The following is a 26,430-nucleotide window of genomic DNA, read 5'->3' on the forward strand; positions in this document are numbered from 1 at the left end:
TGGATGAGTCCTCCATCTCCTCATTCGGATCCTCACGGTCTCCCGTATTAGGTGTCTCCAAGGCAGTGTCAGGGAGAGGCAAGAAGTTTACAGGAATTATCAGATTACGGTGGACCGTTTTCTCCTGGCCAGTCGACATGTTCTGTATCTTGAAGATGTGGTTGTCACTATTCTTCTCCGTAACAATATAGAGGTTGTTCTCCCAACGATCCGCCAGCTTCCTCTTTCCACGTTCACCCTTATTCGCCAGCAACCAGTGATCCGGGTCAACAGCATCAATGTAACAGTATAGCTTCCGTCCCTCTCCTCGCCCCTACCTGGGCTCGAACCAGGGACCCTCTGCACACATCAACAACAGTCACCCACGAAGCATCGTTACCCATCGCGCCACAAAAGCCACGGCCCTTGCATAGCAAGGGGAACAACTACTTCAGGTCTCAGAGCGAGTGACGTCACCGATTGAAACGCTATTAGCGTGCACCACCGCTAACTAGCTAGCCATTTCACATCGGTTACAGTGGCACCGTCAAAGAATGGCAACTTTCCAACAGGTCAGTTCATCAAATTTCTGCCCTGCTAGAGCTGCCCCAGTCAACTGTAAGTGTTATTATTGTGAAGTGGAAACTCTAGGAGCAACAACAGCTCAGCCGCAAAGTGGTAGGCCACACAAGCTCACAGAACGAGACCGTCGAGTGCTGAAGAGCATAGCTCGTACAATTTGTCGGTCCTTGGTTGCAACACTCACTATAGAGTTCCAAACTGCCTCTGGAAGCAATGTCAGCACAATAACTGTTTGTCGGGAGCTTCGTGAAATGGGTTTCCATGGCTGAGCAGCCGCACACAAGCCTAAGGTCATCATGCGCAATGCCAAGCGTCAGCTGGAGTGGTGTAAAGCTTGCCGCCATTGGACTCTGGAGCGTTCTCTGGAATGGTGAATCACGCTTCACCATCTGGTAGTCCAACGACGAATCTGGGTTTGGCAGAGTCCAGGAGAACGCTACCTGCCCCAATGCATAGTGCCAACTATAAAGTTTGGTGGAGGAGGAATAATGGTCTGGGGTTGTTTTTCATGGTTCAGGTGAAGGGACATCTTAACACTACAGCATACAATGACATTCTAGACGATTCTGTCCTTTCAACTTTGTGGCAAAAGTTTGGGGAAGGACCTTTACTGTTTCAGCATGACAATGCCCCCGTGCACAAAGCGAGATCCATAGAGAAATGGTTTGTCGAGATCGGTCTGTAAGAACTTGACTAGCCTGCACTGAGCCCTGACCTCAACGAACACCTCTGGGATGAATTGGAACGCCGACTGTGAGCCAGGCCTAATCGCCCAACATCAGTGCCCGACCTCACTAATGCTCTTGTGGCCGAATAGAAACCAAGCCCCGCAGCAATTTTCCAACATCTAGTGGAAAGCCTTCACAGGATGTCTAGTGGAGGCTGTTATAGCAGCAAAGGGGGGACCAACCCCATATTAATGCCCATGACTTTTCAATTAGATGTTCGAGGAGCAGGTGTCCACAAACTTTATGTGTTGTACCTTCATTGGCTTGGAGAGTATTTCAAAAGAACATTGTAAACAATTTTGAAATCAATCTGCAACATAGCTAGTGCATTCTCTGAAATTGTTAAATAACGTTTCGCAACAGTCTTGTGTAATTGAATGTAGCTTATGCATCTTAATTATGGGTACTGGGGCATATTCAGTGGAGCAAATGTTCATAATTGTTGTAGAAATATACGAGTACTGCTTGTGTCCTGTGGACTTAATTTTTGACTGGAAACAAGCTGTGAACATGGTGTCTTGCTGAACATACCCCAAAATAACTCAAGTAGCAAATAGTATATGCAGCGGCTGGCATATTTGCATGCTCATTTATTAGATACAGCCTGCATACCTGCATTGTCCGTTGCCGAAAATTCCGAGTCCATTTTGTCGCGTGGGCCAAATGCTGACTGTTGTTACAAAAGTTAGATGGAGGATCCCGTTAGACGACGGGATTTAATGCATCGGTTCCTTCCTGAACGTTACAGATTGTAGCAAATAATGTTGTGTACACTACGTTTGCTTTGTCTACGAATGTTTTACTAATTTAATTGTAAACCAGTTAATAACATGCTTGTAGCCACGAACGAAAAGCAATCCGGAAGTGATCCTGGAATTGCTGCGCGTCACAAAGGGTCCTGTCATCGGATAGTTCACCTAGGAATGATTCAACTGGCATCCAACAGATCTTCTGCACAAACCTACTCAAAGCCGTTTGTTTTCACTACATGGGCCTAACCTGTTCCCCCCGCCCAACTGATTTCATTTTAATTTTATACACATCTAGATGTGTATAAGAGACAGGGCCTAACCTGTTCCCCCCGCCCAACTGATTTCATTTTAATTACTGGTATGTGTGTCAGAGAGACAGAGCCTACAAAGTAGAACAAAATACATGTATTGTGCTGGGAACTGTAAAGACAAGGAGACAAGTTGGCATCCACCTAAGGCTGGTTCATTACCGTAACAGAACATTTTACTAATCTTTGACATTCTTCAAAAGTTATTGACAAACATTTTAATTTACCAGCGCTTCCAATAGACCAGCTACTGATTGACTACTAATTGGATGATTATAGCACTGATTTTACAGTTTAAAACTGTTGCATTTAAGATGCTGAGCATATACAGTTTTACAATAAAATAAGTCAATGACATAATGGAGTTGCAACTCCTTTGATCAGACACAAAATAATAATTGATAGCTATATTGCAATGGATATGAGCCAGATTGACAAGATATCTTATTTTAGAGATCTAATGGTGTTGAAATATCTTCCTTGACAGAGACATTGTAGAATATAATAGCTGTGAAGGTAAATTTACTTTAATTGTCTGCCATTTTTGCCAATTGTGCTGCTGCCTTTACTTCACACTTGGTTTGAATTTTCTCCAAAGTCTGAGCTCTGGACTGCCTCTGAGTGGTTCTCCATGTGTTTCTTCAGTTTGGACGAGGTGGGAAAGTTTTTCATACACTGGTTACAGACAAATGTCTGCACCCCTGTATGAAAGCGTTTGTGTCGTGCCAAGTCTGACGAACTCCTAAACTTCAGCTGACAATCAGGGCAGGGGTAAGGGCGTTCCCCTGTGTGAATGCGGATGTGTAGTTGTACCTCTGCGGGGGTGAGAAATGTCTTCCCACAGTGGACRCAGGGGAATGGTCTTTCCCCTGTGTGTATGAGATGGTGCCTGGTCAGAGCGTATGGTTTGGTGAACCCTTTCCCACAATAAGAGCAWGGGTAAGGGCGCACGCCGGTGTGGGAGATGATATGTTCCTGTTGGGATTTTTTGCTCTTAAACCTCTTGTCACACTGATTGCAAGCGTACGGTCTCTCATCAGTGTGGGAGCGGTGGTGCTTGGACAGCTCCCCCTGGGACAGAAAGCTCTTCCCACACTGAGAGCAGAGGAAGGGTCTCTCCCCGGTGTGCATTCTCTCATGTCTGCTCAGGATGGATATCAATGTGAACCTCTTGGGACAGTAGGAGCACTGGAAAGGCCTCTCGCCCGTGTGAACTATTTGGTGTTTCTTGAGCAGGAAGAGGAAGGAAAAGCATCTCCCACACTGGTTGCACTGGTGCGGTCGCTCGCCGCTGTGGGAGAACATGTGCCTCTTCACATCAGCTTTGCGCGTATAGCTCTTGTCGCAGTGCGGGCACTTGAACTGCCGCTTTACCAGGTGGGTCTGCCGGTGTTGGGAGCGAGCCAGCAGGGAGTGGAAGCTTTCGCCACACTGCTGGCAGATGTACTGGAGGCTGGTCCCGTGGCTCTTCCTGTGCTCCAGCAACTCAGAGGAGGAGGGGAAGCTCTTGCCACAGATGGAGCAGAGGTGGGGCAGGTCGCTCTCGCCCAGGTGGGAACTTCTGTGGTGGGCTGTCAGAGAGCGGAGGTTGGCAAAGGAGCTCCCGCACTTCTGGCAGGGGAAAGAGATRGATGTCCCACCATGTTTCTTCTCATGCTTGGTCAGGTCCCACGAATGCTGGAAGGTCCTGTCRCATTGAGAGCAGTGGAAAGGTCTCTCACCCGTGTGGGTGAGCTGGTGTCTCCTCACATCTGAGGAGCGAGTGAAGATCCTACCGCACGTGGCGCATGTGTGGGCCTTATGGTAGCCTTTTGCTTTGGTGGGAGTCCCAGCATTACCGGTTTGATTCTCACGAGTTTCAGTTGTTAAAGTTTTTGAAGAAAGGAGAGGTTTGATTGATGTGAATATCTGGCGAGTGCTGTCGGGACATGGTGAAACCTCTGCTCTGTTTTTCCCAGACACATTGGGCTTGTTGTACTCCTCTGTGTGAATGCTTTGCATGTGGAGGTGAAGGCTCTTTTCCTCCAGACTGTGGTAGGCACACTTAGGGCAGGTAAAGGGGGTCACCTTGTCAGATCCACCTGGGAGACAGAAGTCAGACAAGGCATGTTTTATTTGCATGGCTTGAGAATGAAATAAAGGGCATGCTCATTGAAAAATATATTGAGACCACACAATGAAAGACATGTAAATATACAATACATCTTCCAAACATTCATATTTTYTCCAAATTTTGGTCCCTCAGTTCTTATTACTGTAAATATGTACAGTTGAAGTCGGAAGTTTACATACACCTTAGCCAAATACATTTAAACTCTGGTTTTCACAATTCCTGACATTCAATCCTAGTAACAATTCCCTGTCTTTGGTCAGTTAGGATCACCACTTCATTTTAAGAATGCGAAATGTTAGAATAATAGTAGAGAATGACATTCCCTGTTGGTCAGAAGTTATCATACACTCAATTAGTATTTGGTAGCATTGCCTTTAAATTGTTTAAGTTGGATCAAACATTTTGGGTAGCCTTACACAAGCTTCCCACAATAAGTTGGGTGAATTTTGGACCATTCCTCCTGACAGAGCTGGTGTAACTGAGTCAGGTTTATAGGCCTCCTTGCTCGCACATGCTTTTTCAGTTCTGCCCAAAGATTTATAGGATTGAGGTCAGGGCTTTGTGATGGCCAGTCCGACACCTTGACTTTGTTGTTCTTAAGCCATTTTGCCACAACTTTGGAAGTATGCTTGGGGTCATTGTCCATTTAGAAGACCCATTTGCGACCAAGCTTTAACTTCCTGACTGATGTCTTGAGATGTTGCTTCATTATAACCACACAATTGTCCTCCCTCATGATGCCATCTATTTTGTGAAGTGCATCAGTTCCTCCTGCAGCAAAGCACCCCCACAACATGATGCTGCCACCCCCATGCTTCACAGTTGGGATGGGTTTCTTCAGCTTGCAGCCTCTCCCTTTTTCCTCCAAACATAACGATGGTCATTATGGCCAAACAGTTCTATTTTTGTGTCATCAGATCAGAGGACATTTCTCCAAAAAAGTACGATCTTTGTCCCCATGTGCAGTTTCAAACCGTAGTCTGGCTTTTTATCGCGGTTTTGGAGCAGTGGCTTCTTCCTTGCTGAGCGGCCTTTCAGGTTATGTCGTTATAGGACTCGTTTGACTGTGGATATAGATACTTTTGTACACGTTTCCTCCAGCATCTTCACAAGGTTCTTTGCTGTTGTTCTGGGATTGATTTGCACCTTTCACAACAAAGTACATTAATCTCTAGGAGACAGAATGTTTCTCCTTCCTGAGCGGTATGATGGCTGCGTCGTCCCATGGTGTATATACTAGCGTACTATTGTTTGTACAGATGAACGTGGTACCTTCAGGCATTTGGAAATTGCTGCCATGGATGAACCAGACTTGTGGAGGTCTACAATTATTTCTGAGGTCTTGGCTGATTTATTTAGATTTTCCCATGATGTCAAGCAAAGAGGCACTGAGTTTGAAGGTAGGCCTTGAAATACATCCACAGGTACACCTTCAACTGACTCAAATGATGTCAATTAGCCTATCAGAAGCTTCTAAAGCCGTGATATCATTTTCTGGAATTTTCCAAGCTGTTTAAAGGCACAGTCAAAAACTTAGTGTATGTAAACTTTTGACCCACTGGAATTGTGATACAGTGAATAATCTGTCTGTAAACAATTGTTGGCAAAATTACTTGTGTCATGCACAAAGTAGATGTCATAACTGGCTTGCCAAAACTATAGTTTGCTAACAGGAAATTTGTGGAGTGGTTGAAAAATTTGTTTTAATGACTCCAAAGTGTGTGTAAACTTCCAACTTCACTGTATATAACCATTTCCCTGATGACTGTCAGAATAGTCACTGTCAGAATAGTTGGAGAGATCATTATTACCGGCTTCTCTTCCCCTGGGTGAGATGACATAAACCACGCTTGAGGCCTCACCGTTTTTCCTGTGATTAAAAACAAAAATATCACTAATTTGATGACAAAATGGCAGATTCTTTTAAATGACAGTACTCCTATTCTATAATCACTCATACTTGTTCTCAGTGTTATTTTTCCTCCTCCAAGTTCTTGTGTCTTCGACTGCAGCCGTGTAGACCGCCTCACATTTGACGTCGCAGGGTTGTTGGTTTGAAAGTTGACCACATGGGACGTGTCCTTCCCTTCCTGGTTCACACATACATCACAGTCTCTGATTGGCCGTCCTGATCTGCCACCACCTCATCTTGGACATATGTTTTGACTGCTACAGTCTCTGTCCCAGTTCCAATGTCTTCACTGATATTAACGCTTCATCGGCTTGCTCCACTGGAACACTCACTGTGTCCATCTCTTCCTCGGCTGCACTCATCTCCTCCCCACGTAGCCATATTCTTCAACGACTGTCATCTCCAGATTCATATCCTCAGCTTTAAGTTCAACACCTCCTCCCGCAGTGGAGAGGCGTTTGACGTACGTATTCCTCGTTCATCGTTCTCTACAATCTCTTCTCCACCTCTGTTCCAACCTCCACTTCAGTGTAAACTGTTACACTACACCGCATCAGTGTCCTCTAAAGACATGGGGCCTAGCACGTTTGCGAGTTATGTGACACCTGACCGGATTACAAAAGTGGCGCTCATGGTGACCACCATTTTAGGGGTGGACAGAGAGGAAAGGATTTGTCGCCCATGGAGGAGGAGAGAGCACTGAACGAGAGAAAACAAGAACTGTGTCATAAAAAGACCTGCGAGTTTTAAACTACAAGACGTTGCATCATGATTTGGTAATCATTAGAGAGACTTACAAGGTTCTTTTAAATGTCCAAAACTCTTATGGTGTGGAGAATGAGTTCAGTTCTCTGGGGTAGACTGCATACACTCCTCCAGGACTGAAGGTGCAGAGCTGAGCCATGTCGCCGTCTGAAAGGAATGTCTTTTAGAAATACATTTTATATTCAATCAACGTAGCCAAAGAATTGTGTTGTCTTCCCAAAATGTACTATGCCTAACTTGTGCTAGATTTATGCTACATCCAATATCAGAAAGGCTAAATTGCCAAAAGCTATGCATGCCATATTGCTCAATACCTGCTTGAGGTCTGGTACTGAAACAGTTGTTCCAGTCTGGAGAGGAACTCCCATGTTAATGTCTGCCCCGCGTGTCAAATGTCGCCATATTGTTCCGGGAACACCTCCTGTTTGGGAACATTATTTAAAAATTAAGGCATGGTGATGGATTGTAACTTAAAGTACTTTTTTCTTGAAGGCCTGGGTGAGTAACTTTTCCCGGCGTGACACTCCCATTGTTTTCAGTAAAACCTTGGTAAGCACGCGGGTCCTGCAAGAGCTCACAGCGCTGAGTGTAAAATTACCTGAAAGAAGCACTCCCTCTCGACTGGTCCTTTAGCAGTGATTGGACAAGCACCACAAAATTTGATTCAGATGCTTCCACCTCTGCATCTCGTGTACTGCAAGACAGTAAACAGATACAATCATCATCACATAGTGGCTGTGTGCACTCAAATCCACTTGGAAAACACCAAGTTCTGTTCTAAAGGACTGTAGCCCACTTACTCCTGTACATCCTGATTACAGTGGCATTCTGTCCAGGTAAGGTGGATGGTTTGAGGGTCGACAGGGCCTCGGCACAGCTCCAGAACCAGCTGAATCACACGCAGTAGAAACAAGTATTAACTGTGGTACAAACCTAGCTGGGAAACCATGTCATTGTAATCTCTCAATCAACTCAGGTGGGGAGTACCCATTCATAGGATTGCAGACAGTTACATAATGTATAGAACAGACCCAATTCTCTACTCATCACATAGAAATTCTCTTCTGTTCAATATATTTCATTTGCGCTTTTCAGGGCTCTCCATCCAACTGAATAACCCTATGCCCCCCGACTTGTCTCTCACCCGTGCTCTCAGACCTAGAATGAGCTGAGCTCTATGTCTGTGGCTCAGCAGCTCTGGAATGGCCTCTGTCACCAGGTCACAAACTCCTCCAACTCTCATAGTGCCTCACATCTCTTTGCTGAGCCACCTGCCACATGGCAGCAGACAGGAGCCGCAAGGTGGAACCAGGAGGTGCAGAGAGAAAGACTGAGAACTGGATCTAAAATGTAGGTGTACAAATTGACAAACATTTAATCAAGTCAGAACACTGTTCAAAATATATACAGCAGTAATATATCATTATGTCTGTCAGCTAAAGATGGCAGACATGCATTTCTCATCCAGTCGTTAAAGGATGGGCTCCATTGAATATAAAAGTAGCATCAGACATTAGCCTTTTTCAGGATTAATTTGCATTAAGCAATATACTTTACTATTCATAAATGTCTTTACTAAATATGACTAGTATAGATAGGATTACAAGCACACTTGGCATAACATGCAGTCATAACAACCGATTTTAACCGGCTTTCAACTGATAGCTAACAATGCCACTTTTTCCATGGGGCTTTGATATTAGCTAGCATGGTAACGTTAGCTAACGTTATTTTCTTACACACCATTGATGTCTTTAGATAGTCCACATGCATCCATGGCTATAAATATACTTATGTAAAAGCGCAGAATAATTTGAAAACAAATTATTTGACTGCTCCCTAACGAGCGAAGTAACATCGATCTACTTCCCCAAACTTCCGGTACCCAAGACTGGAACTCAATTTCTTTCCGCCTGTACCTATCCAAAATAAGTAAAGAATAAGTCCTCCAAGCTGCCAACTTACATTACCACTAACATGGCTCTGTTAGATTTAGTTGATTTCTATTTTGAAAAATATTGTAGCCTACCGCAAGACAAAAATAAGCAACGCTATTTTTTATCCTAAGAATACTCCATTAAAGATAAAGAAGTTTTGCCTCTGGGGGTGCTGTGAGCCAAAATGGTGCCTTAGAAAATGAAATACTGTATCGTCTATTGACCAAGATAGCAGATTGATTAATATATGTTTATCAACCATAAAGACAACACTCGAGCCTACATTTGAGAATACATATTTTCCCTCAGTTTTGAACATACAGTAGAGCCTGGCACTCGCCTCTGAACAACCAGCCTGTGTACCGGCAGCAACTGTCCTCTTCATTCTGCAAAGGAAGGTGCGCAATACTTCACTCTTTTTAATGTCAAAACAAGGCGAGTAACCTAAATAAAAGAATATGCCCTTTGATGTATGATTCTTGGTCACAAAAATGCACATCTCAAAAATACAATCAAATTCCAAGCAGTGACAGAATTAACAATTCACAGTATGAGGCTCAACTCTTGTTGTTACAGGCCTCTAATACAAATGGCCTGTCTTACTTTACATTTCCAAAAAACAACAAATGATCCACCAAAGACACTACAACATATGAATAGCAATGACACACCAATATCCTCAACAAACAGCCTCAACTGCTGCATGAGTTCGCTCGTGTGTACGCAGAAGATGCAATCTGTTATAAGCCTTCCCACATTCAGTACACACGTATGGCTTCTCTCCCGTGTGGCTGAGCATGTGTCTCTTCAGTGGAGTGGTGCTGTTATAGCGATTTCCACACACGCTGCAGGAGTAGGGCTTCTCTCCTGTGTGTATCCGCTTATGTACTGTAAGATAGCAGGACTGGGTAAAACTTTTCCCACACTGCTCACATTTGAATGGTCGTTCTCCAGTGTGGTAACGCTGATGTTTCACCACTTCGGAGTAAGTTAAGAAACTTTTACCGCACTGAGAGCACATATGTGGCCTCTCCCCTGTATGCATGCGATTATGCCTGGTCAGATCAGTCGACTTGGAAAATCTCTTCCCACACTGGGAGCAGGGGAAAGGACGCTCTCCTGTATGAGTCTGTAAGTGTTTCTTCAAAAACCGATTGGCCTTGAAAGTCTTTCCACACTCGAGACAAGGGAAGGGTCTCTCCTCTGAGTGACACTGAAGGTGTTTTGACAATTCACCAGAAGAGAGAAAGCTTTTTCCACAGTCAGGGCAAAGAAATGGTCTCTCTCCTGTGTGAATTCTCTCATGTCTAGTCAAGATCTGTAGTTGTGTGAATCTCTTTGGACAATGAGAGCACTGGTAAGGCCGCTCACCTGTATGAGTTCTCTGGTGTTTGATCAAGTTCGATAGCCTTGAGAAACTTTTAGGACAATGGGAACACAGAAATGAACCCTCTTCCTTATGAGCATTCAAATAGTGTTGCCTAAGACAAACTAGCTGCGTGAAGTTAATTTTGCACATAGAACACTGGAATGGTCGAGCGCCGTTGTGCATTTGCATGTGTTTTGTGAGGGCATCAGAGTTTTGACATTTCTTCAAACACTGGTTGCACTGCAGCGGGTCACCACCGGAGTGAATCAGCTGGTGTCGCTTCATTTGGGATATCTGACTGAAAGACATGTCACATTCTGGACATTTGTGTTGACCCTCTTCGCTGGGACACTGCTCATTCTCAAGGCCTGCTGGGAGGTTTAACTTGATCCCAACGTCGTCATCATCAGAGACTGGCGACTCTGCTAAATGAGCCACACTGCAGTGTGTCTTTAGATCTTCCTCCCGATCGAAGCCCTCTCCACACGCGCAGCACTGGAACGGCCTTGACCCTAGGCCCTTTCGCTGGTGTCTTTTCAAGTCGAAGGAGTACTGGAAAGTCTTCCCACATTGGGTGCACCTGTAAGGCCGCTCCCCAGTGTGGGATCTCTGGTGTCTCCTCATATCTGTCGCTCGAGAGAAGGTCTTTCCACACACAGAGCATGTTTTGGAGCGTGATGTATGCCTGCCAGACTTCCCCAGTGTGTGGGGAATGTCTGAGAGACATGGGTTCAGAGGGGTGCTACTGGAAGACCCTGGAGGGGTTTCTGTTTCATTTTCTCCAGCAGCAAGCATCCTTCTGTAGTMCTCTGGGTGAAGCGCTTTAAGGTGTTGCCGGAGGGTCACCTCGTCGGCATGGTTAAAAGAGCACTGAGAGCAGGCGAAGACAAGAGAGGGAGCCTCCACCGTCCCACCTGCAGGGGAACAGAGAAAGGAGCATACTGTAAATTTAGAACGTTTTCAAAAATTATAATCCAACTTATTCTGAACCAGGCATCTGGACCATATTCAACATTGCCAAATCTATTCAATTAAAATGATGAAACATTCAGAGAATTCTAACGATATCCAAGTGTACCTATAGTACCATAGAAACCTTGTGTTGATATAACATTGCAAACCTTTATTTCCATTCATTGTGGAGCTGTCAGAAGTGGCGCTGAGGTCTTCAGAGTCTTCCCTAAAGATAGCGATAAAGCACAATTGATGTCCAATGACACTGCAMTTGATTGATTTTATTTGACAGTTTAACAAAGCCATACAGACAGTACAAACATTTTAAAAACGTGACAGGGATAACACAATGAAGTCAATGACGCATTTCCATTGTGGTCCTTTTAAAGTAAATGGTGAAACTGCTTTAAAACCTTAAGTCCCCTCCCACCACTCATTCTTACCTTGGGTCTGGAGACAGGTATAAAGGGACACCCCAGGTCCCATTACCCTCCTCCAATGCCTTGAGCTGCCCTCCATTGGGTCCTTTTGATCCCACTGTCTTCATCTGGAGTCTTGTGTTTCTTCTCAATGGTTGAGAGGGGGAGGACATTTGGAGAGGCAGGACACTGACGTCCAGTCTCTGGAACCCTAAGGTGGGTTTTTGGTGCAGACAGGATGTGACCAGTTCAGGCTGGTTCATTACATYTTGTGGCGTACATTGGGAACTTCCTTGATCCGTGACAGTTTGGGGGACATAACCAGCTTCATTTCTCTCCTGTGCATCCTTCTCRCGCMCCTCCTCTGTGACCCCATTTTCGTCATGTAGCTTCTCATTGTGGGTGGACGGTCTGTCAATTGTATTCTCTGCACATATAGGCCCAACTAACTCCTGATGTTCAACATGCTCCACCTCCTCATAAATCATTTCCACCTCTCTATTCATTGACTCCAGATCCACACACACATCCCCCACCTCTGCACAGAAAACGGCTTCCTCTGTGTTCAYGGCACTGGTTTCCTCTGAAACAAGCTCAGCGTCTCCGTTAGGATGCCCCACTTCCTCACAAATAACCTCCACTTGTCCCTCTTGACGTTCTTCCTCGCTTGGCATGGCTACCAACTCCCGCTCTTCCCCATTCAATTCAGCCTGACTGTCTCTTGGGTTCTGTGACTCAGTCTTCTCTATACTAAACTCCCTTTCCTCTCTGGTGTATGTACTGGTCCCCAGCTCCACTTCTGCATACTCAGTCACTACTACAGACTCTGTTTCCATCTCTACACCATATAAGGCTGGGTCCATACAGCCATCCATCAACTCTGATTGGATCTCTGTTTCTGTCTTTCTAGTGGCCGTCACCAGTACCGGAGTGAGAGACAGAGAGGAGAAGATGCAGTCGCCAGCAGAGGAGGAAGAAGTTGCTGAKTGAGAGGTAAAAGGAGACAATTACAGTGAGATGTTATTTATTTTAATAAACTGCAGGGATGATATGAATAAAGGGGGAATGTTACAATCCTAAAAGCATTTCCTTGAATCATTCAAATGTAACAATTTGCATACCTCCTTTACTAATTCTGGATTTTTGTTTTTTTTAAGTGGTTTACCATTGGTGTCCAAATATCCTAGTTCTCTATGATGTTGAAGTAGAGTCTTCAACTGTAGAGGTTGAGATAGAGAGTTGACACACTCTTCCAAGACASAGGGTGCAGCATTGAGCCAAGACACTGTCTACGAGATGGGGAGCACACATTAATATAATATGCATCAATCAATCGGTCCAGTTGTTCTTCAATAAAATATTCTAAATGCCCATTATCTTAAATAAAATGCGCCAAGATGTCTCATGTCTAATACATATACAAAGTAACCAATGTAACGTTTTGTGAAGAGTGCTGTAGTGCTACATGAGATGTGTCAGCATGTTAATTCAGCGTGGACATTATGACATGAAAGATGCAGACATTCTTTATGCAAACATTCMAATAAGCCAACTTTATTCACAAGCTCATGCTTGATAACGGAGGTCCAAGGAGTGGTCTAACGACGAGGTTCTGCATGAGTACCTGTTTGAGGTCTGGTACTGGAAGGAGCTGCTCCAGCCTGGAGAGAAACTCCCACATTAATCCTTGCAGGGCAGAGTCATACTTGGGTCCATAGTCTACAGGAAACACTTCCTAATGGGAGAGATGAAAAAGACAGGGGGATCAATTATTTGGCTGGCTACTTTTCACATTTCTTTCAAAGATTAAATGTAGCCTAAGAATATGAAGCGATAGGTTTATTATCACAAAAACATAAAACATTGACAATGTAGCCTAGATACTACTGGTTTTATCTGTTTTGTTATACCAATGTTGACAGACCATACAAATGTTCAAACTTTGGTGTTTAAAAAACTGAACCAACAAAACCATATACTGACCTGGAAGWAATGTTYCCTCTCAACTGGGTCTTGGATAAGAGTTTGTACCAGTGCAAGGAAATTTGATTTAGAGGCTTCCRCTTCTGCGCAACAAAACTGGGGAAATAACCTCTTGAATAAATGTACTGTAATTCTGACAAGATMGAGWGAGARAAMATCATTACAGAGGATTGAGGAATATCTTAAAACTCACGTCTGCATCCCCCGGATGTGATCTTGCAGCGTGGATCCTGTCCAGATGGCTCTGAAGTCCTGCTGTCTGCTCCGTGCGGCACAACTCCAAAACCAACTGGGGGGAAAAACAGATTATTCCTACAAGAACACTGTTGGGTAAACAACTTGGCCTAACCTTTCTTTTCAAATATTCCATTCCCTGTTGTTTCATGACTAAAATATAATTTCTTACAACTCATTACTAAATTAACCATGTTCTTTTCAAGTAACAGGACAAATCTGGATATATAGATTTTGTGGTTTTCACTCCTGGTTCTTTTGGACCGTGAAAGATGTGTGTGTGTGTGTGGGCGCTATGACAGAGTCAAAGTTACTGCAAATAATCACCTCCTCTCTCTCTCTCACCTTTGCTCGTAAGCCCAACATGAGCTGGGTTCTCTGTCTGAAACTGAGCAGCTCTGGAACCGTCTCTGTAACAAATGTCACAAACTCTTCCAGCTTCCCGTAGTCCATTATATCCCCTCGTTGGGCCACTTGCCACATCGCTGCAGAAAACAGCCGCAGCGGTGGGATGAACAGGCGCAGGGCAGGTAGAGGRAAAGATAACCCTATGAATGAACATATCGCAGGCAGTAAGCAGCTGCACTGACTGAGCCAAACAAGAGCACACATAGTTAGGCTATGACTAGAATAGTAAAACATTGATACTACTTGCTATAGCTAACTACGCATTGCATTTKAAGTAGATTGTGTYTGAATGCAGATCACATAAAAGCGATAATTAAACKGAAATAAGCATTGATTCCATACATAGTTACACCATAACTAGCTAGCTACAGGGCTACGATTGGAAAGTTGGCTTGCTAGCTGGAACCCCTGCCTGCTCTGCTTCTGTCTGGTGGAAGCTTCCAATGCGACAACTATAAACTTACCCGTATTCACCACCGGTTCCGTTAAATTCCGATAATCCATTATTATCAGTCACAGGGACGTCCTTAACTAAACCCAAGCAATCATTTAGTCACTTGGCTGAAATATCTGTTTACCTGGAAGTTATATTTTTTTTCTCATTTTGCAGGAAGTCGCTTAAAAAAAACATTAGTTCCGGTTTATATTCGCCTTCAGAATAAAAGTTACGATCATGGGAAACGCTATATCACAGATTGAACAATGAGACAGGTACTGGATGTATAAATATCCGMTTGGCCTTTCCACTCGGAAGCCCACTGACGGGCAATGGGAGAAGATGGAGCGAGATGGATTTTGGCCTACATTCTGAACATTTTCTCATTAATGAAACATTTGATCTCAATACAGTTTTCTGTTCCCAAAACTAAAATAKGTTATGAATAGAGTGGACTAAGTTTTGTCAAAGTGTTTTTTAATCGCGTTGTTTATGAGTGAAAAGTTGACTTGAGTTATTGCACACGTGCATTTCAGAGTAGGCGTTCCCTAACGGATATATGCAGTTGTCTGCTAGAACGGGCCTATAGGATCTCGTGCTTGGCTCTGCCCACCTCCTTGCTTGTTCTTCSTACTATGACTCATCTGTTCCCATTGGAAACTACAGGCTGTGGTCTATCTTGGTTTAKTGATACAAATCTTTGGCTAGATCGTCTCTAGTAATCAGTGAATCATCTCACAAATGCTAATATAATGCAATAAACTCCTCTGATGTTGCCAAAAAAGTCAATTTAATTCAAATGACAAAACAATAATCTACAACACGTTTCATACAATATTAAAATAAAGGTTRATAAAAGAAATGTAACCATAAAAATAATGAGTGCATTCTTAATGAAAAGTTCAGCAATCACAGAAAAAACAATACTTGAAGTATTGAACTGGATATACCCACTATGATAAGTAGCTTAAAGGAAATTTACACCCAATAACGATCTTTAAAAAAATATGTAATTAGTCCATTGATGATGTTTCGCTTGTCAGGAATCAAGATTTTAAAATATGTAACTTTTAAAGTGCATTCAGAAAGTATTCAGAGCCCTTGACTTTTTCCACATTTTATGTTACAACCTACACAATACCGAAGGTTACATTGAGCGGTTCCTTGCTGGACGCAGACGACGAACCCCCTTCATAAACCTGGAGACCAAGGGACGGCGCCCCACTGGCCTGTCCATCCACCCCACATGGCAGGCAGATATAGCCGCCAAATACCCTCTCAGTGTAGAGGCTGTCAAGCCCTCATCCAAGCGAGACTGCAGGTATTGGAGGACATACTGCACCCTGCATGACTCGGGCACAACTTCAATACCAGTGCACCAAGAGCAGAACAACCGCCAGTGCAACTGGTATGCCGCGGTTGTAGCCGGTGCCCTTGCGTTCTGCATGGTGTTCATTACACCCTCCTGTAGTTCTAACATAGACCATTGGTGCCGTTCAGTGGCCAAGCCCACAGACTGCGGTGCGGCCTTGGATACCACAGAGTTCCCCCGGCCTGAGACAGCAGGTCCGGTCTCAGGGGAAGTTGCCAAGGTGTCCCAGACAACAGCTACAGAACAAGGCTGAACCAGGGTCGTCTGGGCCAGTATGGGGCCACCAGAAGCAGACGATGCTCTGCCAACCTGGTCCTGTCCAGCACAGACTGGATCAGGGGAAAAGGGGGGAATGCGTAAAGCTCCAGCCCTGGCCAATCGTGAGCCAGAGCATCCAAGCCCAGACATGGAGTACCACTGGGGGCARTGTGCATTGTCCAGGRAGGCAAACAGGTCCACCTGCACCCTCCCGAACTTGTCCCACAGGTGCTGCTCCACCTGGGGATGTAGGCTTCAGTCCCAAGGTGGCGGGCCCTTCCTCGAGAGCATATCCACTGCCACATTCAGGATGCTAGTACGTGTGCTGCGCGTAGATATGCTAGACGTCCTGAGCCAGAGAAGGAGCTCCCGTGCCATAAGATGGAGGCGGTGTGACCTCAGTTCACCCTGATGGTGGATGTAAGCCACCACTGTGGTGTTGTCCAATCTCACCAGGACATTTCTTCCCTTCAGATGTGGAAGGAAAGACTGCAGTGCAGCTCGGAGCTCTAGTGTATTGATGTGCTGCCGCTCCAAGGGGTAGCCAACAGCTGCTGGCCGACCTGCCCTTGGTACCCCCCCCCCACCCCCCAGCTGAACTGGGAGGCGTCTGTGCTGATCAGCTCCCGCGGCACATCCTCAGCATCTCCACCCCACCTGAGAGAAGCGTGACAGCGCCACCTAGATGCCATGAGGCACTGTGCGTCACCGCAGCTGGTGGTGACGGTGGCGCTTTGGTGCAGCTGGTGGGAGTTGAACCACTGTTGAAGAGGCCGGAGATAGAGCAGGCCCAGGGAATCAACAATGAGGACGCCGTCAGCAAGCCCAACAGGCGTTGGCAGGTTAGGACGGATACCATCTTCCCCTGCCGAACAGCGAATAAGATAAGATTGCCTGAACCCTTCTGGTGGCAGGCGTGCTTTCATGAGGACTGAGTCCAGTTCCATGCCAATGAAGCCACCCTCTGGGCTGCGTCAGACGACTCTTACCGTTTACAGTAATGCCCAGCCCGCCGATGTGGGTCAGGAGCATGTCTCGGTCTGACAGGACCTGGTCCTGTGTTGGGCACAAATCAGCCAATCGTCCAGGTAATTGAGGATCAACAACCCTCGGGACATGAAAGGGCCAGGACAGCGTGCATGCACTTTGTTAAGTACGTGGGGTGCCAAGGAGAGGCGAAGGAAGAACCATGAATTCGTAAGCCCTCCCTTCGAAAGCGAATCGGAGGTACGCAATGAGCTGGGTAAACAGGAACATGGAAATACATATTCCTCAGGTCCAGCATCACAAACCACTGGTCCCTGGACACAGCCTGCAACACCTGGGCTAGGGACAGCATGTGGAACCTCAGTAGCTTTAAGTACCCATTGAGGTTGCGAAGGTCCAGAATCGGTCGAAACCCTCTGTCTCTTTTGGGATCACAAAATAAGGGAGTAGAACCCACCTAAACGTTCTGAACTCTCGATCTTGCGGATGGTACCCTTGTCCAGGAGTGAGGAGATCTCCAGCCGCAGGGTTTTCTTCAGGGGTCAGCCACTGTGGTGACACGAAGGACGGGGGCCGGCAGCGAGAATTGGAGTTGGTACCCTTCGAGCATTGTGGACACACCCATGGGGACTCCACACACTCTTCCCACTTTGCCCTTTGAGACCAGGAGAAGCGGCCGAGGCTGGGGAAGGTGTGTCATGGGGCCTGCTGGGCCCGCCTTTCCTCTGGCGCCTGGATCCCCCAGGCACATCCCTATGGTGGTGACGGTTGACAGGTTGTTGTTCCACCTTGCTGTGCCCCTCCCCGCTGTCGTTCTTCAGCACGAGGCGATGGGACAGGAGGGACCCCACCGTCATTCAGGTGCAGGTGGTGGYGACRGTCCGTCTGCCTTGGACCCGGGGCCTGAGGAGACGGCATTAACCRTCTCAGGGTCTCCCGGTTCATACGAACCTTATCGGTCTGCTCCAGAATGTCCTTAACCCCTGTGCCAAAGGTCAGCCCTGGGGTGATGGGGAGAGTGACAAATGTGCTCTGGAAATCAGCGGGATTGGACCAGCCAGATATGGCGCTGGGAGGTAACRACCTGCGCCATGACCGTTGGAGCGGACAACATCCGCAAAGCAGGCAAAGCAGGCGAGACACCTCCATCGCTTCCTAGAGGAGCTCCTCTGTGCCCCCCTGCAGCCGGGGAAACAGAGTCTGCAGGTAGGCCTGCAGCAGCATGGCCGCGTTGGCGGCCAAGAGAGCAGAGGGACCCTTATGTGGCTTCAAAGACTCTGGGGAGTCCCGGCTTCAGTTGCGGGTTCCGCTCTATAATCTCCCGAAAACGCGCCCCCTGGCAGAGGCCCAGCTCTCCTGCAAGGGCTCACGGAACTTAGCAGAGATGGGGACAGATGGAGTCATCACTGTCCACCAGTTTGATGTCCAGTGCAGTGGCTACCCGAGTGAGTAGGCCCCTCCTAGCATCTCGAGCCGCTGGGGGCAATGAAGCCCCACCGGCCGGCTTCTGATGGCCTGTCAGCCTGGTAGCCCCGCTCACGATGGTGAACAGTTCCAGCATTGTCCCCCAGGAACAGCCCATCACTGGCGAACGGGGAACAGCTGTGGTCGTCATCGAAGCTATTGACCTCCTGATGCAGGGCATGTGCCATCCGTTCAAGGTGGTCCCAGCGGTCCAACTCCTGCCCCCGTCCAGGACTGGCAGAAGATGGGCTCTGCCTGCGGTGGCTCCAGCTACACTTCCTGGGAGGGGTACTGGGCCCAGTAGAGGGACTTACAGCTCGCTGGCGCACCATTCCTGAGGGAGGGAGCTCGTCCCCAGCCTGAGCCCGAGCCTGGCCAACTCACTCGCGCATGGCCTCCAATCGCGCCAGGCGCWGGCGTTCTGAGAACACCACACAGAACAGGCATCCAGTAGGGCRCTCCACCACCATCTCCATGTGGCTCAAACCCAGGCAGTGCATACACGAGGTGTGCCGATCTCCAGGGGGGATGCCACCATCACACCTGTCACAAAGGGAAGCCATAAGCTCAGCCAAGCCAGCAAGGCCACGGAGCAGGGGTCCGACGCGCTGGGAGAGCTTGTCGTGACCCGGTTGGAGGAATAGGAACCCGGTGAGGGATAAATTACTCASTACCTCTGCAAAATGGGGAAGACCCGTGTGGGAAAAACAGGCAGACAAAAAACAGCAACCAGGTAATGGATTTGATTTATATGTTTTTTGGTAGTTTGTTTTTTACGCCAACTGCAATATTACCTAGCTGTTTTAATATCTAAGCAGTAAAAACAGCACCATGTGATGGAGTAACTCCGCTAAGGAACTCCAAAGTTAATGCCTCAATGTAGTAGAAGCCCACCACGATGCTCTTACATTCTGCAGGGGAAAGAACAGGAAAAAAAACCTTGTAGAGTAATTAGCAGAGAAGCCACTTAAGCAATTCACAACACACAAAGAACAAGCCAGTCGGCAAGTTGTGTAAGGTAAATACAGTTTGTGGCAGCAAGAGCCACCAATATATTAAAGGATGCACACGGAGTTGTAGTGTAACGCTAACGAAACACAAGTACGACAAACCACGGGCGGAAGATACAAATCAACCGAGCGCAGCGAGTGGAGCACTCAAGAGGGGCTGGCCATGTGGCCAGCAGCAAACAGCCAGTGAGTATACTTACACRCAAGATAATACACTTACCAGTGACTTACCAAGCAAACTTCAGAAAGTTTGTACCTCAAGTTTGTACCATACGGACGTCCGCCGAGAAAATGAAAGAGAACATGTGTTGCGGCCATGGGTTCTATATATAGGGGCGGACACCAGCCGTGACACAGGTGTACACAGGAGTAAATCTGTAAATCCTCACCTCGGATGTATCCCTCTGCCACGGAGTGATACCAATATATTAATATAGTGAAACATAACTCATAATGACAGAGCTAAAACAGGTTTTTAGAATTTTTTGCAAATGTATTAAAAATAAAAAACTGAAACACCTAATTTAGAAAAGTATTCAGATCCTTTGCTATGAGACCCGAAATTGAGCTCTGGTGCATCCTGTTTCCATTGATCATCTTTGAGATGTTTCTACAACTTGATTGGAGTCCACCTGTGCTAAATTCAATTGATTGGACATGATTTGGAAAGGCACAGACCTGTCTATATAAGGTCCAACAGTTGACAGTGCATGTCAGTGCAAAAACCAAGCCAAGAGGTCGGAAGAATTGTCCGTAGTGCTCCGAGACAGGATTGTGTCGAGGCACAGATCTGGGGAAGTGTACCAAAACAYTTCTGCAGCATTAAAGGTCTCCAAGAACACAGTGGCCTCCATCATTCTTAAATGGAAGAAGCTTGGAACCACCAAGACTCTTCCTAGAGCTGGCCGTCTGGCTAAACTGAGCAATCGGGGGAGAAAGGCTTTAGTCAGGGAGGTGACCAAGAACCCGATGTTCACTCTGAAAGAGCTCCAGAGTTCCTCTGTGGAGATGGGMGAACCTTSCAGAAGGCCAACCATCTCTGCWGCACTCCACCAATCAGGCCTTTATGGTAGAGTGGCTAGACGGAAGCCTCTCCTCAGTAAAAGGCACATGGCAGCCCGCTTGGAGTTTGCCAAAAAGCACCTAAAGGACTCTCAGACCATGAGAAACAAGATTCTCTGGTCTGATAAAACCAAGATGGAACTCTTTGGCCTGAATCCCAAGCGTCACATCTGGAAAAAACCTAGCACCATCCCTACAGTGAAGCATGGTGGCAGCATCATGCTGTTGGGATGTTTTTCAGCGGCAGGCACTGGGAGACTAGTCAGGATCGAGGAAAAATATGATTAGAGCAAAGTACAGAGAGATCCTTGATGAAAACCTGCTCAGGACCTCAGACTGGGAAAAGGTTCACCTTCCAACAGGACAACGACCCTAAGCACACAGCCAAGACAATGCAGGAGTGGCTTCGGGACAAGTTTCTGAAAGTCCTTGAGTGGTCCAACCAGAACCCAGACTTGAACCCGATACATCATTTTTGGAGTATCCTGAAAATAGCTGTGCAGCGACGCTCCCCATCCAACCTGACAGAGCTTGAGAGGATCTGCAGAGAAGAATGGGAGAAACTCCCCAAATACAGGTGTGCCAAGCTTGTAGCATCACACCCAAGAAGACTCGAGGCTGTAATCACTGCTAAAGGTGCTTCAACAAAGTACTGAGTACAGGGTCTGAATACTTATGTAAATGTGATATTATTATAATATTTTTTTAAATAAATTTGCAAACATTTCTAAAAACAAGTTTTTTGCTTTGTCATTATGGGGTATTGTGTTTAGATTGAGGGGAAAAAACAAATGTACCAATTTTAGAATAAGGCTGTAATGTAACAAAATGTCAAGGGGTCAAAATACTTTTCAAATGCACTGTACGTCAACAATGGACTATTGAAACAAATACCAAATATATGTTTTGGGTGGATTTGTCCATTAAGTAAAATCAGTTGCCCATTGGTCATTTAGATTCTCTCTACAAATGACTTACTATCAATACTTGCAGCCGACTCTATACAACATTTTAGATGATCTATTCAAAATATCCACTTAACTATCTGACGGACCTAGTTATTAAATCTATCCAAAAAGAAAAAACATTCAACAACTGATATGCAAATGTACAACAATAACTCAATTTTCATTGAGGGAGTGAGTGAGTGAGTTGGTGAGCCTTGAGGCATCGAATTTGGGTGAAAGATTCCCCACATTCCCCACATACATGCTTCTCTATATGGGTTTTCTGGTGCCTTTTCATATGATGAGAAAATCTGAAACGTTTGTCACAAACGCTGCATGAAAATGGCTTCTCTCCTGTGTGAAGTCGTTGGTGTGATTTCAGGTAACCTGACTGGATGAAGGACTTTCCACAGTCTTGGCATTTGTATGGTCGCTCACCAGTATGGTATCTTTCATGCAACCTCCTTTCATTTGCTGTGATGAAAAGTGATGAAAGTTTTTTCGCAATAGGAGCATGGAAATGGTCTTTCTCCTGTGTGAGTAAGTTCATGTCTTTTCAATGACACTGCTTTGTAAAACTGCTTTCCACAGACTGTACAGGTAAATCTCACCCCCTCATGAACTTGCTCAATATGTGTATTCAGCTGAATCTTTGTCCGATAAGTCATGTCACACTGCGAACAAGAAAAMGGTRTCTCCTCTGAGTGAGTCCCCATATGCACRGACAGTTCAGAAGCGGCCCGGTAGCTCTTTCCACACTGCCAGCACAGGAACGGCTTTTCTCCTGTGTGCTTCCTACTGTGTATTGTTAGAGAATTGGCTGTTCTGAATTTTTCTGGACAAACAGAGCACTGGTACAGGTACTCTCCTGAATGAACCCTCTCATGGATGACAAGGTACGATAACTGAGTGAAGGTTTTCTCACATTGAGAGCAGGCGTATGGTCCTGCGAATTTATGTTGATGCAGATAGTGTTCTCTCAGACGCCCTAACAGGGTAAAGGTCTTCTCACACATGGTACATTGGATTTCCTTGTGCATCAGCTTGTGTCTGTCAAAGGCAATGGAGTTCGGGTATATCCTTCCACAATCAGAGCAATAGAATGGGTTGTGAATTCGTTTGTGTGTTCTTAGGGAGGATGAGCCTTTGAATTCTTTGTCGCATTCATCACATTTGAATACCACCTTTCTTTCTTCCTCCTTGCATTCTGCCCTTGTGTCATCAGTGGCTAGCAGTTCACCAGCCTCCTCTGGAGTAGCATCCTCTTGTTGCTGGTCCACCAACTTTGATGCTTCCTCTTGGTTCACCTTCAGACAGATATCCCTCTGGTGTTTCTTTAAACCATGCATGTACTTGAAGTGCTGCTCACAGTTGCCACATTGATAAGGACGCTCATCTGAATGGGATCTCATATGAATAGCCATTCCTGAAGCACGATTAAAAATCTTCCCACACACAGTGCATGGTTTGGGTTCTTTGAGAGTCGGCACTGAAGTAGCAGCCGTGATAAGGGGCTCAGTGTCGATTTCCTTGGTAGTGAGAGGGCTGCTGCAACCTTCGTTTTTAACTTCRGCTTGTTGATGGTCCACATTCTGACCCAAGTCTTCTAGGATGCCCTCGTGTCCAAGGATTTCCTGATGTTTCTTCAAGGTGTCTTTGTACTTAAAACTTCTTTCACAAATAGCACAATGAAAGGGACGCTCCTTTGAGTGAGATTTCAAGTGCCTTTCCATGTCTGAGGTACGAGTCAAAATCCTACCACAGACACAACAGGTTTTTGAGTCGGACAGACCTTTGTGAGATGGTTGCGGGTTTTCATCAGTGCCAAGAGACCCAGTGCTACCCATTGATTGGGATTCATCTTTCTCTGGCTGCGGTTTCCCCTTCTGTTGTGACAAATTTTGACCAACCTGACCTAAATCTTCCTGGTTCACTTTCTTACACAAATCTCTCTGGTGCCTCTTCAAATCATATGAATACTTGAATCTCTTATCACAATTTACACACCAAAATGGATGCTCTTTTGAGTGGGATCTCATGTGCCTTGCCATGTCTGAAGTACGAGTGAAAAACCTCCTACACAAAGAGCATGTTTTGGTGTCCAGAGGTCTTTTCTGTGTTAGCCCTGATGGAGAGAGCGTCTTAAGGGGTGATGTGTTCGGAYATTTGCTAGTTGAGGGTTGTGGGATCTCTTCTTTATTTTCCCCATCAACCAAAGTTGAGAGGTTCTTTTCACAAACTCCCTGCTGGTGTTTCTTCAGATCATAAAGATCCTTGAAGCCTATTGCACATTTGAGGCACTTAAACCTATGATCATGATCTTGAGTGTGGCTTCGCTGGTGCCTTCTAAAGGACGTGGCTCGAGCAAAAGTCCTCTCACAGTCTGGGCATGTCTTACTGAACTGGCCTCTTTTGCATGACTTCCTCAGAGAGGTGTGCACCTTGGAGGAGGATGGCTGTTGGATTGCATTCCCGGAAGAATCCGTTTTACATGTCTTTTGTACTTTTGACCGTATTTTCTTAATCTGCAGCCTTTTGCTTTGTTTTGAGGTTTGAACATGAATTCCGGTGACAGCTTGATTGTCCGTTTCCCCACTTACATGCTTCCTATTCATAGCATGCTCCTTCTCAGTAAATGCGTCTCTTTGATCCTCATTTGGTGCAAGTAGTCCTCCATTTTTCTCCATTGTACCCTCCACCAACCCTTTTCCTTCCACTCTAGCCAAATATTCTGATTGTGAATCTACTTCTGTGGCAGTCACCACACGTACATGTGGAGGGAGAGACAGAGAGGAAAGGATGTAGTCACCAAAGGATGATGGAGTTTCTTTTTGTGCAAGAGGGAGACAAAAGACAGGTTAAACTGAATTAATATATTTTCTGCAACAGTGTTTGACCAACGTCATACATGTCAATTACTTTTCCACAATCTTATATAATTGTTATTTATTTAATTTCAGTTTCATATTCCATTTGYTGCCCAACCCATGACTTACAAGACACTATTCATCAAGCACTTGTGCAAAAAAAGACAAAAACAAAATTACATTTTACACTTTAGATGCACAATTCATATTTGCATCATGTACAACTAGCTTATACTTCAAATATTTGCAATTTTGGCACAAAAAAAAACTGTTTTATTGTCAAATACACCAGATAGGTGCAGTGAAATGTGTTGTTTTACATGGTCAGCCATAGTAATACGGCACCGCTGGAGCAAATTAGGGTTGAGTGCCTTGCTCAATTGCAAAGACAGATTTTCACCTTGTCGGCTCAGATATTCGAACCAGCAACCTCTCGGTTACTGGCCCAACGCTCTAACCGCTAGGCTACCTGCTCTAACCGCTAGGCTACCTGCTATGGATCCTCTGAGTCTGTATGATACTCACCGATGGAGTCCAAACGCCCATGTTTTCTGTGGTATTGGAGCAGGGTCCTCAATTGTATGGGGTCAGGTACAAACTGTACACATTTCTCCAGGGCAGAGGGGACAGCATTTAACAAGGAGGCAGTCTTGAGAGAGAGGAACATGTTTGAAATCATTAACTCACTACAAACTCATGTCCGACTCATAGTTTATTAAACATGAAAATATTATTGATTCTTGCTTGGTATTCTTGAATTCTAATTTCCCAAACTAATTAGATAAAGGTGTTATTCATTCTTATTACCTGTTCAAGGTCTGGTATGGGAAGTAACTTCTCAAGTCTGGAAAGGAATTCTAACATCAGCATCTGTATTGCAGTGTCATACTTGGGCCCAAATTCCACAGGGAACACATCCTAGGAGAGAATACATTTATGTAATAATGAATATCAATAATTAGCCTAGTATTTGCCTTTTGTAACCTAGACCAGCAAACTTTTTGGCTCAAGGGCCACATCGGGGTTTCAAAATTCTGAGGGCCGCACGGCTTTTGTCAAGATAAGGGCAGTTATCTGAAATTATATAGGTCCATTATTATTTCTACATACTTTCTATTTGGTTTTATATGTTAAAGTGTAGCATGGAGTTATTTTTTTATGCAAAATAATCATGGAACTGGATAGGGAAATCAAGCAGAAAGAGGTGGTCACTTTCCTACCATATAAGAGCAACACAAACCTGGTAGAAGTTCTCCCTTTCACTTGGGTCTTTCAACAGAGATTCAACCAGCTCCACAAAGTTTGATTCAGATAATTCCACCTCTGCATCACTTGACTGCAACAAAACACGCACAACAATTAAATAATCACATTTTACAACTCAATGACAGAATACTTTGAGTGACATAGGTCTTTGCTCCCTCCCAGAAAGACAGTCACCTCTGCTTCCCCAGTGGATATGAGGCTTCGGATCCTGTCCAGGTGTTGCTGAATGTCTTGGTCTGCTGTCTGCTCAGTGCGACACAACTCCAGAACCATCTAAAATTACAGATGACCAGTCAGGAGTAGAGCAAAGGTCAACCA

At 45.5% G+C, this 26,430-nt stretch overlaps 1 protein-coding gene and 1 long non-coding RNA gene across 2 annotated transcripts in view; both read right to left on the reverse strand.

Moving 5' to 3' along the window:
- The window catches only part of LOC112071646 (uncharacterized), a 51,174-nt gene that overhangs the window by 7,112 nt on the left and 17,632 nt on the right, over nucleotides 1-26,430 (reverse strand). Inside the window, exons 4-18 of the mRNA XM_070439465.1 lie at nucleotides 26,087-26,182; nucleotides 25,654-25,764; nucleotides 25,372-25,495; nucleotides 14,381-14,583; nucleotides 13,995-14,090; nucleotides 13,802-13,897; nucleotides 13,443-13,553; nucleotides 12,984-13,107; nucleotides 11,843-12,800; nucleotides 11,567-11,625; nucleotides 9,759-11,359; nucleotides 6,423-6,562; nucleotides 6,274-6,332; nucleotides 2,923-4,430; nucleotides 1,902-1,965 (exon numbers count right to left, since the gene is read on the reverse strand). Of these exons, the coding sequence (XP_070295566.1) occupies nucleotides 1,902-1,965; nucleotides 2,923-4,430; nucleotides 6,274-6,332; nucleotides 6,423-6,562; nucleotides 9,759-11,359; nucleotides 11,567-11,625; nucleotides 11,843-12,800; nucleotides 12,984-13,107; nucleotides 13,443-13,553; nucleotides 13,802-13,897; nucleotides 13,995-14,090; nucleotides 14,381-14,583; nucleotides 25,372-25,495; nucleotides 25,654-25,764; nucleotides 26,087-26,182 (5,350 nt within the window). The remainder of the gene's footprint in view (nucleotides 1-1,901; nucleotides 1,966-2,922; nucleotides 4,431-6,273; nucleotides 6,333-6,422; nucleotides 6,563-9,758; nucleotides 11,360-11,566; nucleotides 11,626-11,842; nucleotides 12,801-12,983; nucleotides 13,108-13,442; nucleotides 13,554-13,801; nucleotides 13,898-13,994; nucleotides 14,091-14,380; nucleotides 14,584-25,371; nucleotides 25,496-25,653; nucleotides 25,765-26,086; nucleotides 26,183-26,430) is intronic.
- LOC139024580 (uncharacterized) lies at nucleotides 6,971-7,823 on the reverse strand. Its single transcript, XR_011475914.1, has 3 exons — nucleotides 7,738-7,823; nucleotides 7,454-7,560; nucleotides 6,971-7,286 (listed from the first exon to the last, which is right to left on the reverse strand). It is a non-coding gene; the product is annotated as an uncharacterized lncRNA (long non-coding RNA).

Source organism: Salvelinus sp. IW2-2015, unplaced genomic scaffold, assembly GCF_002910315.2.
Source record: "Salvelinus sp. IW2-2015 unplaced genomic scaffold, ASM291031v2 Un_scaffold1672, whole genome shotgun sequence".
Classification (NCBI taxonomy): domain Eukaryota; kingdom Metazoa; phylum Chordata; class Actinopteri; order Salmoniformes; family Salmonidae; genus Salvelinus; species Salvelinus sp. IW2-2015.